The sequence below is a fragment of the Ruditapes philippinarum genome, unplaced genomic scaffold, assembly GCF_026571515.1.
Source record: "Ruditapes philippinarum isolate M1 unplaced genomic scaffold, ASM2657151v2 ctg1901_1_1_1_1, whole genome shotgun sequence".
Classification (NCBI taxonomy): Eukaryota; Metazoa; Mollusca; class Bivalvia; order Venerida; family Veneridae; genus Ruditapes; species Ruditapes philippinarum.
Genome location: NW_026865272.1, coordinates 43,040 through 56,031, shown reverse-complemented (window position 1 = coordinate 56,031; position 12,992 = coordinate 43,040). Strand labels below are relative to the sequence as shown.

The 12,992-nt window shown below is 32.7% G+C and overlaps 1 protein-coding gene across 3 annotated transcripts in view; it reads left to right on the top strand.

Moving 5' to 3' along the window:
* Positions 1 to 12,992, top strand: part of LOC132728460 (uncharacterized) — a 61,872-nt gene that overhangs the window by 24,678 nt on the left and 24,202 nt on the right. For all 3 annotated transcript variants that reach the window (XM_060714107.1, XM_060714106.1, XM_060714105.1), the window contains exons 34-51: positions 48 to 162; positions 684 to 886; positions 1,337 to 1,451; positions 1,868 to 2,139; positions 2,418 to 2,583; positions 3,023 to 3,162; positions 3,612 to 3,725; positions 4,226 to 4,340; positions 4,721 to 4,992; positions 5,332 to 5,446; positions 6,004 to 6,221; positions 6,638 to 6,752; positions 7,236 to 7,344; positions 7,695 to 7,869; positions 8,306 to 8,420; positions 8,825 to 9,135; positions 10,547 to 10,661; positions 11,455 to 11,579. In XM_060714107.1, coding sequence (XP_060570090.1) covers positions 48 to 162; positions 684 to 886; positions 1,337 to 1,451; positions 1,868 to 2,139; positions 2,418 to 2,583; positions 3,023 to 3,162; positions 3,612 to 3,725; positions 4,226 to 4,340; positions 4,721 to 4,992; positions 5,332 to 5,446; positions 6,004 to 6,221; positions 6,638 to 6,752; positions 7,236 to 7,344; positions 7,695 to 7,869; positions 8,306 to 8,420; positions 8,825 to 9,135; positions 10,547 to 10,661; positions 11,455 to 11,579 — 2,910 coding nt within the window. The remainder of the gene's footprint in view (positions 1 to 47; positions 163 to 683; positions 887 to 1,336; positions 1,452 to 1,867; positions 2,140 to 2,417; positions 2,584 to 3,022; positions 3,163 to 3,611; positions 3,726 to 4,225; positions 4,341 to 4,720; positions 4,993 to 5,331; positions 5,447 to 6,003; positions 6,222 to 6,637; positions 6,753 to 7,235; positions 7,345 to 7,694; positions 7,870 to 8,305; positions 8,421 to 8,824; positions 9,136 to 10,546; positions 10,662 to 11,454; positions 11,580 to 12,992) is intronic.

The following is a 12,992-nucleotide window of genomic DNA, read 5'->3' as shown; positions in this document are numbered from 1 at the left end:
TAATGTGAAATGGTAAATTTATTAAACCTTTATACTATATATTACAGCTGCATGTATCTACAAGGGCAAACAGTACAGTCAAGGACAAAGATGGAGAGATGGATGTACTTACAACTGTGTATGCATGAATGCTATGACTGGTGTTTATGACTGTACTGAAATGTATGTACCCATATAACCTTGACACTTCCTACCTTATTTTACACATCTGGATAGTATTTTTGAAAAGGACTTAACGCATTCAGCTCTATACTTTAGGATATCCTATATAATTAGAGTTCAAGAGTTCCTCTCAAAATTACAATCAGTTATTCAATAAACAGACAAGCCACACAAACACGAACATTCAGTAATTATTTATTGCATGCATTTCGGCTATATGCCTTTATCAGTGCAAAACATAATAAAATTACCGGAAGTGACGTCATAACATCTGGGAAGTATTTTTGAAAAGGTTTTTTTTTTCTTTTTTTTTCAATCATTTATTCACTCACTTTATTTCATTACAACTTTTTCTTTGAACTGTCAATTTTCCTTGTGTCGCAGAAAAAGTCATCATATTAAGAATTTAGTCCTAATTGCCTCCCTTTAAAAGGTCCCTTAAGTCCTTAATTTATTTGTGATTATAAGATATAAGGTAAAAAGAATATTTTAATCTTAATAACATACATTGTTTCTTTCAGCTGTCCAAAATACCCACAACTTCCACCTCAGTGCCAGATGGTTCAGGATTACAACCAGCCTTGCTGTAAGAAACCTTACTGTAACTTCTCCGGTACAACCGGTGAGGTCACAGGTCAAGGTACAACATTGGCTCCAGTCCCTGGTGTCTCAACATTAGCACCTCAACCTGGAACCTTCAACACACCTGCTCCAACACCCAAAAGTAAGAATAAAACCTTAAATATTTCAGATGTTGAAGTTCTTAAAGAATATAACATTATCTAACATACTAGGTAATTTAGGCATGTCTTGATCTCAATAACTTGTGAATCAGTATCCACTGATTACATTTACATTTATATATCTATGCCAACATAAAAAGATAAAATACATTTTTTTGTGTGGATAAAGTAGAATCAGATACTAGTATACCAACATAGATAGAAAGAAATGATACAATCTAAAGTATCCCAGTAGAAAATCAGATTCCAGTAGACAGAACAAGTGTATACAGTATTTATTTTGTGGTATTGAAAATATTATTATAATAAAACTGTGTAAAATGCATTAAACTGTTATGAAATACTTTTATATGATTTTGTAAGGAACTTAATTATATAACTTTTGCAAATTTTGAATCAGTAGAATGAACGTTTATAACCTTATGTTACAGAACTGTGTAGCTACAATGGTGTATTGTTCAAGCAAGGAGACAGATGGGATGATGGCTGTGACCTTAAATGTGTGTGTGAAAATGAAATGACAGGATACTACAGATGTAATCAGAGGTAAGTTAAAGTGTATAAAGTGTGTCAGGAACCACCTGCAACCAAATCTGATCATTTGCCGTCAATATAGAGCCAGGCTAGCCTGCACATCCATGCAGTCTGACCAGGTTCTTGTTCGTAGCTTCATTTATTTTACATTGAAATTACTTAACTTTCAATGGACTGTTTCATATTTAACACTGGGCAAATCAAAATTCTTTATTAGACTACAAAAGCTAATTATAAAGAGATTTTGCCCCTTTTTTTACTTTATTTAAATATATATAAGTTTCAACAGATGTTAATTGAATAGCTTAGTTATGTCTTTTGTTTCAAAGTTTTGAATATTACAGTTTACTTCCTAAATTTCTGTGTTTCTTTCTTTTGAATGGTAAGCTTTTGTTGTGAAAAATAAAAGTTAAATTGAAATTGTGTAGATGTGCCCAGTACCAGAGTGTGCCAGCTGGATGTACTTTAGAGACCGACCCCAACGACCCATGTTGCCGAGTACCAGTCTGCAAGAGCCTGCCAACACTGGCACCAAACCCAAACCCAAATCCAAATCCAACTCTCTCACCAAATCCTAATCCAAATGTAACTCCGGCACCAGGTGTGAACCCCACACCTGCACCAAACATGACACCAGCGCCATCTGTGAACCCAATTCCATACATACCAACACTGGCTCCACCTATAATCAATGGACAAGGTAAATAAGTGATATTTTTTTCAGGGATAGTTTTTACTTTCTTTAACCAGTATGTTTTCTATATAACAAGAATGCATCGTTATATTTCAGTACTGCTTATTATCATAAAATGTTTTACAATAACATATACGTACATTGTATGAAGTTAAAATGTGTAATTATATCATTTACATTCTAAGTTATAAATCTGAAGAGTTGTATCATATCAATTTATATGGGGAAATAAACATAAACACATACTATATTGTGTATCCAAATACTTTGAATATCTAATTCAGGAGTTACACCAACACCCCAACCTGGCGTTACTACAGACAAGCCACCACTTCCTGTGTGTGTATACAATGGAAAGTCGTACATGGAGGGACAGAAATGGCAAGATGGCTGCCAGTATAATTGTGAATGTGTTGATGGTATGACTGGTCAGTACAGATGTACTGAAAGGTAGATTGTTTATTTCTGTGGTTAGATTTAGTGTTTTCATTTGAAATAGAGATCTTTTCATATGCATGTATATGTATTTAATTATGAAGTCTGCATAACGCATGCCACGCTAAATAATTAAATGGACTTTAACACCTGTCAATACATACAGAACCATGATCATTTTTAGGGATTTTTTTTCAAAATATATAATGACTGAATAGCAAACAGTGCAGACTATAAACTGACAGGACATCTGATCTTGGTCTGCGCTGGTCACATGGTTGATTCCTTTGCGGTCAGCACGCTGAAGGTTAACACCCCCTCATGTTTGTCAGAGTTTGAAAATGAAAAATATTTTCTTTTTTTTAGAATGAACGTAATAATTTAAAATGTATGAGATATCATATTTGCTCACTATTCAATAATTACACAAATATTTGTTTTTGTATGACAACAGATGTGCTGTATATCCAGCGTTACCTAGCAATTGTAGAATGGTAACCAGCCAGTCAGACCAGTGCTGCAAGGAACCAGAATGCCAACAAGTACAGCCAACACCACAACCAACACCATACTACACACCACAACCTCAACCAGGTAAAACTGTCAACATGTTTATAAATACTAGCATTTGTACAATCATAAATGTTGTAAGTTTTATTGATGGCCTGTATTTAGAGGGCTAAATGTATTACTGCAAATATTACAACTAGAAATGATAATTGATCTCTTTACCTCAAATCTGTGTAAGTTAAATTTAAAAGTTGAAATAATTAGCTCAATTCTATGATTACTTCATTAATAGGTTGCCATTTTCGATAACAAAATGCTCAAGGCAAGGTGCAACAAAACACTACATGCAAAAATAAAGTATAAAATATGGAAAATGAGAACTATGACACAATTTATAAGCTGATGTATGGACTATCTGAAATGTAACTTTGTGTAACAGTTACTGTCTGATTGATTTGAATAGCACAAGTTTGTTATGTTGCATTAGCTCTCAGAAGAATTCAAGCTTTAATCTTAATCTGACTTGATTTTAGGAGTGTCCACCATTAAACCACCAATTGGACCCATAGTGACACTGGCACCTAATCCAAATAACACACCAGCACCCAATCCAATCGCGACCCCAGCTCCACAGCCAATGCCAAAACGTAAGTTCTCAGTTAAATTAGACGGTTATTTCCTTTTAAAGTTGTATTTTTATTTTGCAGATATTCACTTCATAAGTGAAATCATTATATTTTACTAGCATTGAATAACTTTAAAATTTCTACATTTTTCTTACTTTTTGTGAAGATTTTACCATATCTTACCATACTTTATTTGTCTTATTGAGCTTTTTTAAAGATCCTGTAACACAATTTATTTATGCTTTTATATCATAAATATAATGCTGAAATGAAGATTTATCAATATTGTTAGTTCCGAAAAGCATTATTTATAAAGATATTTCCAAATTTACATTCCATGCTAATAAAGGGTGGTTATTAGAATTTTTTTTCTGTAAAGCCTGATTCAAATTTTTCAATAAGAAATGAATGCATATATTTTAATGTTTACATATAATGTGGACAAATATTTGCAGTACATATTTTACATATTCTTTGATGTTTGAAAATTGTTTTAGAAGTCTATGTTATTGTATGTTTAGAATTCTGTGTAATGAGTGGTGTACAGTACACACAAGGACAGCAGTGGAACCAGGGCTGTGACAAGATATGCGTGTGTGATGATGCCTCAACTGGTCATTACACATGTTCTGACAGGTAAACTTGGCATATGAGTAATTGAATGACATAGTGTAACTACTGGAAATGTGTAATTAACCTAGTTTTGTGCAACTGCATCATTATATTTTGATTACAATTGAACAGTTGATACTAACTTTTTAGGTTAACAATATGTTAAACAAAGTTAATCATTTATATACAAATTCTTATGTTCTGTAGCTATTTTAGTGAAAAAAAAACAACATATATTATGTTTAGTGAAAAGACATATATTATGTTCTTTAGCTATTTTGGTGAAAAGACATATATTAACAACTTTTTGTGTAACATATGACATTTTATTACCAAACTATTACAAACAGAAACTTGTATATTAAAATATACCCAGTAAAATAAACTCAATGCTTTTATTGCAGATGTAAAATTTATCCAAATGTGCCAAACACATGCACAATGGTTCCCGACCCCAACGATCCAATATGTTGCCAGGTACCACAATGTATTCCAGTGCCAGGTACCAACGGTCAGCCAACACCTGGACCTACAGATAAACCACAGATCTACACCGATGCTCCCCATGCCGTTGTCACAGGAACCGGTACCCCACCCACTCCATTACCAAGAACAACTGTTGCCCCACAACCTGGTGTATCCCAGCAACCAACACCAGCTCCACAGCCTGTTCCAAGTATGTGTAATACAATAGTAACATTCATACTTTTAGCTCTATGTCTTATGTAAATAAATATTGTGTTTATTATTTTAGTCACAATTTTTTAGGTTGTGATTTCATTGCATAATTACATTAACTATATATACTTTGAAATATAGTCAACATAGATGCCTCAGCATTATATAATCTAACATGATGTATATTAATATAATTATTATAATGACAGAGGTTTGAAAATATAGTGGACAATGATATGTAATGTGCGTTTGAGTTTGTTTACCCTCGCCACTGGATACAGGCCATATGGGCAAGCATCAATGATATGTAATACAACTTGTTGTCTATTTATAACAGAGGTGTGTGTATACAAGGGACAACAATACAACCAGGGACAAAGATGGCAAGATGGCTGTGATTTCAACTGTGTCTGTGATGATGCTATGACAGGAAAATATACATGTACTGCCAGGTAAGATATCACATTCACATAGGTAATACATGTATTCTGTTAAGACATTTATTTAAAGTTACCTTTGAGATGAAGCTCACAGCCTGTTAACTTTCAGAAGTTAAGAACCTGACTTTTTATTGTAATGTTGATTGATCCACAATATTTAAAGCCATTTAATTTACCATTTATCTCAATGCCTATGGGTATGCATTATATATTGATGACTTTTAGTCACTATAGCATAAAGTGTTGATGACAATATTTCTATAACATTCATTTGTGTAAGACATGAAGAGAGATGAGTTATGATACAAGAAAAACAGGTGCTGTTGTAGGAAATAGAATAAGTATCATCTTAGCCATACTTATTGTAGGTATTTTTGCTTATAATTGGACTATTTTGTCCATGTAGAAATGCAAAAAAAAAAAAAAAAACATGCACAAGGTTTCTCTCCCACAAGAAAAACTTAGTAATTCACGATGTCAATGTGTGATTTAATAACCAAGTAAAATAGGCCAATGTACTGGAATAAGACTAACAAAGACTTGAAATAAATTTCTTTGTTAATTTCAAGATGTGGAGATTACCCGAACTTGCCAAGACAGTGTCGACTTCAGAGAGACACCAGAGATTACTGCTGCTATGTTCCAGTATGTGATTGGTCAGCCACAACACCAGCTCCCATCTTCACACCAGCTCCTGTACCAGGTACCACACAGGTTCCTATCCCAGGAGTCTCCACTATAGCCCCACAACCAGGAGTCAATCCCACTCTAGCTCCTCAACCTAAATGTAAGTATGATATTGGATTGTGCCACAATCTCACTTAAAAACTATTGATATGTTTTTTTTTAAAAGATCATGTGTTGTTGAAAAGCAGGAATGTTCTTATCCAGAAAAAGCCAGATTTTATCAGAATTAAGATGTATATAGTTTTTGTTAATATGTAGAGTATTTAGATATATTTTGAAAGATCATGGTCTAATAATTAATTTAAGATTATTCAGTATATTAACTAATTAAGAAATGTTGATTAGTCATAATTTGTCAGTAACCCATTTGTTTGTACTCAATTATAACCAATAATTTTTATGTATTACAAGTTAAGTTTTTTCTGTCAATTACCTTTACTTCCTTTAATCAACATACCTTTATTTCCTCAGCAAGAACATGTACATGAATGAAAATCAAATTTGGTTTATATTTAGCATTCTGTGTAATGAATGGAGTGACATTTGGCCAAGGACAGGTTCTTAATGATGGATGTTCACAGAGATGTAGATGTGATGATGCTAGTAAAAACTATTACAACTGTTATGACAGGTAATATTACAAAAAAGGGCAATAACTCAGTTTAGTAATAACTCTTGTTGAAATGATTAACTCACTCATCTGAGAGTAAATTATTTCTAGAGATGATAACAATAGATATTCAAAATTTCTGAACGTGGTATTCCTTCTTAGGGAAGATATCTGTATGGTGTTGAAGCTATCAGGGGAGACAACTGTATAAACAGTGTTTTAAGTATCAGGGAAGACTTCTGTATAACTGATGTTCAATATATAAGGTCAATTAGCATAATAAAAATGCAACAGTCGCTGTGGTGTAGTGGGTAGCATACTGGACAACCAATCCAGAGACCTGTGGTTCTAGTACCAGCTGCTGAGTGCCGATTTTTCGTTTGGCTTTTCTGTGTGTATACCAAAATATATTTAATTTTGTTAGTTATATTATTAACTGATCATTGTAGTTATACTGTGAACAGTAATGTGGGGCGGAGTCATACAATCATTTTGATATTTCAGATGTGCTAACTACCCACAAGTACCTTCAGGCTGTATTATGGTAACAGATCCAAGTGATGCTTGTTGCCAGATACCACAATGTAACATTATGCCAACACCTAGACCAAATGTAGGTTAATCTCTTATCATGAGTATTTTATGATCTTTAATTAAATTGTAACATAATTAAAAAAAAAAATTACAAACAATTTCTTCTTTTTGTAAAAAATCAAGTAGAATGTTGAGAGGTCCATTAAAAGCCACATATATTCAAAAGAAAGTTTAGCGCTTATTTTTCTATTATAATATATATGATGCATTGTATATCAATAAGAACTTATAGTGGTATCATTATCTAAAGAAAAAATGGGAAATGATATGTTTCACAGTTTGTATTTCGTTATTGAAGAAAGTTTTTTTTAAGTTATATTGAAAGGTTCAGAACTTGTCATTTTAGGTTTATAATTGTAATAATTTTAGATGACCCCTGCACCAAACCCACTTGGATCAACAATTGCACCACACCTGGCACCAGGGCAGACACCAGTGCCAACACCAAAGGTTGTGCCAACACCTGCACCATCCCCAATACCAACAGCTGTACCAGGACAAATCATCAGTAAACCTGACCCAACCAGACCCCCACAACAGAGAGGTAACTTTCAATACAAACTTATTTTATGCTTGATTTGTATCAATTGTATCTAATCATTTCTGTGATGTCATATGACAATCCCTTGTTGTATTCTTGGTTTGGTTGAAATCCATGGTTTCAGTATTTAGAGATATGTAAATTAAACAGTAGCTACTACTCCCTTTAGCTGATATTGTATAGAAGATTTATTTACACACATGTTTAAGGTGTCTTATATATATGAGACTTTCATTTGCAACCTCTATACATAATTACAGTCCATTAATGGATGGAAATTATTTCATGTTTCAAGCATAAAAACATGGATTAAATATAAAGATTATACTAGAAATTTACAAAATATCATATAAATATTTTGTATTTGGTGGTGCATGTTTGCCAACTCTTCGAATTTGTTATTTAGTAGTCAATAAGGACTATTTGTTTCATGTTATAGGATTCTGTGTATACAAGGGAATTAACTACAAACAAGGACAGACATGGAATGATGGTTGTCTATACAACTGTGTATGTCTAGATGATATGACAGGTCAATATAAATGTACTGAGAGGTAATTTAACATGTTATGGTTAATATCAACTTGTTTTTAAAGTTATTTATTTTAACATGACAATGATAAAAGCTGTATATTCAAATCATTATATTACTTTGACTCAACAGTTTTAGTACCATATGATGAAACATTGTCTTCAGCATTTGAGTTAAACAGCAGACCTTCTATATCACTGTTAAACTAACAGATTGTTTTGTTTTTAGCCAAAAACACCTGAACCACTAGGCCAGTGTTCCCCTAATTTCTCTACATGTATTTTTCATTTAAAAAAATAACTTTAAGATTTTGTTAACATATTTGCACTTTATTTGGTTAGTAAGGCTGTGTTTGTATGGTAATTCATGTTTAAACCATTGACTTTGTAAAAGTTATTTAAAATTAATATGTATTATGTCATTTAGATGTCCAAGATATCCAAACATACCAACATACTGTGTGATGGTTCAAGATCCTAACGACCAGTGCTGCAAGAAACCATTCTGTCCAAATGTTGTGCCAACACCAGCACCAAACATGACACCAGCCCCAACACCAAGCATTTTCAACCCATCACCGATACCAGGCATGATCACACCAGCACCGATACCAGGAGTGTCAACACTCGCACCAAAACCAGGACTGCCTACAAATGCACCAAAGCCTGGCACAGTGGCACCCGACCCGTTCCTACACCCAACACCATCAACACCTAAACCTCAACCACTACCAAAGAGTAAATAACTTGGTCACTATAAAATTCAGAAAGTTATTGCATCATATATAAGATGTATATAAAGCCATTTTATTCATAACTTCATGACAAATATCAATAACACTTGAATTTAATTCATTGTAAATATTGGTCATAGATGAGTGTTAAGTAAATATATTATAAAAATCAATCAAATCAGCTTTCAGTATTTGCCTGACTAAACACACATGTATATATATACATGTATATAGAGAATAACATGCTACTGTCTTTTGATATCAATTTTATCAGGCGAGGCTGATATGGGCTAGAAAGGGCGAGGCTTGCCGAGCCCTTTCTGCCCATATCAGCCGAGCCTGATAAAATTGATATCAAAAGACAGTAGCATGTTTTTCTATTTATCATGTAACACATAATAACTGTCAAAATAACAAAATAATCTACTTTTAAATAGCGAATTTCGTTAAAAAGGGGGATTTTTATTCAAAGAAATAATTCTTGAAAACAAATTCCTCCGCCCCTGAAACTTAGAATTTGTAATTGGCGGCCATTTTGTTTTTCGACTCGGATAAAATACAACAGAATGTAGGCCTAATACGATAACATTCTTACCTTTAATTTAAACATCGATCCAAAAATCCGCTTAGAATCACATAAACTAAACTTTACTGCAATTTTTGTCTTGAATTGTCAAATTCAAAAGTTCACGATAATTTCAATCAAAGAAAAGTCATTTGAATCGGCAATCAAACACAAGCTACACAAACATGCGTCTTATTTTTTAAACGAAACAATTTGTTCACTTATTAAATAATAATCCGGCGAAATAAAGTAAACATTTACAAGTTCTCAAAGAAAATCGTCTAGCCTGTTTGTTATGATTACATGTATAGTATGACGTGAACATCGATGATGTCATTTGCAATATAAATTATGACGTCACTTCAAACTATTCGCTATCTAATTTATTCGTAATTGAAATCGAAATAATAAATAAATAAATTTCGCATATTGATTCAAGACTTGTAAGGGTATGAGATTACATTGTAGAATTCACATGCTGATGAAAATGAGAATATAAGCAATTGAAAAAAAGTCCGTTAAAATGGGCGGGGCTAATTTTTGATATCAGGTTACTGACGTGATAACAAAAATAATTATCAGGCAAGTGTTATCGGGCAGTTACCATAGCAGTTGCATGATAAATATAAATCAGTTTGTCCGTAAATCTGGGCATATTTCTTTCTCTTTTGATACCATTAGTCTGCTCAGATATGCACTGCCAAAACAAGGGATCTTTCCTATTTTACGGTTTACGGAATAAATAATATTGAATTGCATACATCAAATGTATAGCTGCCCACTTCTATGGATGATTCTATGTATTTATATATATCTATATATATTTGAGCTATGTTTTTTTTTCTTCCAGATGTTTGCATTATGAGTGGTAAGGCTTACACTCAAGGACAGACTTGGTATGATGGCTGTAAACAAATATGTGTATGTGATGATGGCATGACCGGACATTACACATGTAACCAGAGGTATACCTAAACATTTATAGCTCGTTAAGTTTCAAAATTACGCTATATGACTTTATATTACGTTATATTGTGCAATCATTATAATTATTGTGTAAACAGTTGTAAACTTTACTAAAAATAACAACATTTGTAAACAAAGGGTACATTGACAGAACATTACACATTACAGACTGCATTGTTTGTACACATGCAACCAATGTTCGTACTGATTTGACAAGACACATGAAATAAGCATATATGAGTATTATTATATAAATAAGTAATCTAAATTAATACACATATGTAATTAAAAAGACCATTTGGTGAACAACTGAATATAGTACACTCTTGTACAATTTATCCATGATTATTGTTCTGAAACCAAATTTCAGAAAAAAATGATTTTAAAATGTATTATGAAATTGTTTCCTTGAAACATATTTGAAAAAAGTACAATATGTTTTAAATGTGCATGGTACTTGAATGTAGTTGAAATATATCATTTATCCATGATAAAAGGATAAAGAGTTGATTCCTTCATTGATGAAAATTTTGCATGTACCCGTAGCTTTCAAAGTATAGGCATCTCACTCTGAGCAGCATTAAAAAGTCTTCCTCTGTTAGGGAGAAAGGGGAAGTCACTCTGACTTTTAACATTTGTAACCTACTCTTCATTTACTGACACTATAAAGGTCACATGGAACCTAACAACATTCTGGCATGAGCAGGCATCATTTAATATACAGCTACCCTTTTCTATAAAGCCGAGTTATTGTATTAATACATCATGGTTATTTTTTTTGTTATGAAATAGATGTGCAACATACACAGGCTACCAGTCTGCCTCATGTATATATGTACCTGACCCTAAAGATCCAGTCTGTTGCCAGATTCCACAATGTAACCAAGTCAACAGTACTGTACCAGCACCTGTCACAGGTAAATATCCTAATATTTGTTATTACCTAAATTTTGTCACATGTTATACATGTATATTCTGATCGTTATTATCTTAATTATGTCACATGTTATTTATTCTGTTTGTTAATACAAAATGTATATTAATTTTGTCACATGTTATTATCCTATTTGTTTTTAGTCCCCTACCGGTTTACCGGAGGGGACTTTAGGTTTACCCTCCGTCCGTCTGTCCGTCCGTCCATCTGTCTGTCAGTCCGTCAGTCCGTCCGTCCACAAAACTGGATCCCGCAATAACTTGAAAAGTACTGAAAATATTTTTATGAAACTTGGTATATGGATAGATGGCAGTATGGAGATTATGCACATCTTTTTTTTTTCTTCCTATGTTGAAAATTCTGGTTGCTATGGCAACAAATAGGCTAAAAATATGGCAAATTTTACACATAAACTGGATCCAGTGATAACGCAAAAAGTACTGGAAATATTTTTATGAAACTTGACATATGGGTAGATGGCAGTCTTGGAATTATGCACGTCTTTTTCTTTTCTTCCTATGTTGAAAATTCTGGTTGCTATGGCAACAAATAGGCTGAAAATATGGCAAATTTTACACATAAACTGGATCCAGTGATAAAGCAAAAAGTACTGGAAATATTTTTATGAAACTTGACATATGGGTAGATGGCAGTCTTGAGATTATGCACATGTTTTTTCTTTTCTTCCTATGTTGAAAATTCTGGTTGCTATGGCAACACATATACTGAAAATATGGCAAATTTTACACATATACTGAATCCAGTGATAACTCAAAAAGTACTGGAAATATTTTTATGAAACTTGACATATGGGTAGATAGCAGTCTTGATATTATGCATGTCTTATCTGTTCTTCCTAATTTGAAAAAATATCAGTTGCCTTGGCAACAAATAGGCTTAAAACATGGCAAATATAACAATATTTGTGATAAGTCAAAAAGAGCTGAAAATTTTTATGAAATTGCATCTTTAATTCAAGACTTATCTCCTCTTTAAGAATTTTGCTTTTAAAATGTTATATTTTGGTAACAGGGATGTTTCAAATATTAACTTTAGAGTGTCCTTCAGTCCGTCTGTCTGTCTGTTCATAAAAACTGTTTCCTGTGATCACTTTTAAAGAACTTTTCCAACAAGTTTACTTAAAATAGAGAAAAATTGAAACATAAGTGAATGGCCAATAGCCCTTCAGAATGTTGATGGGGTTCTAACCGGTAGGGGACTTATGGATTGCTTGCAATACTATGATAATTGCTTGTTATTTTAATTACGTCACATAGAATTAACAGTGTTATTAGTTTTTGCATTTATTTCCGGAATGTGGCTGGTAATTTACATTATAATATCTATTTTTACTTGTCTTGATAAAATTACAGGTAATTGTGATGATAATTTATAT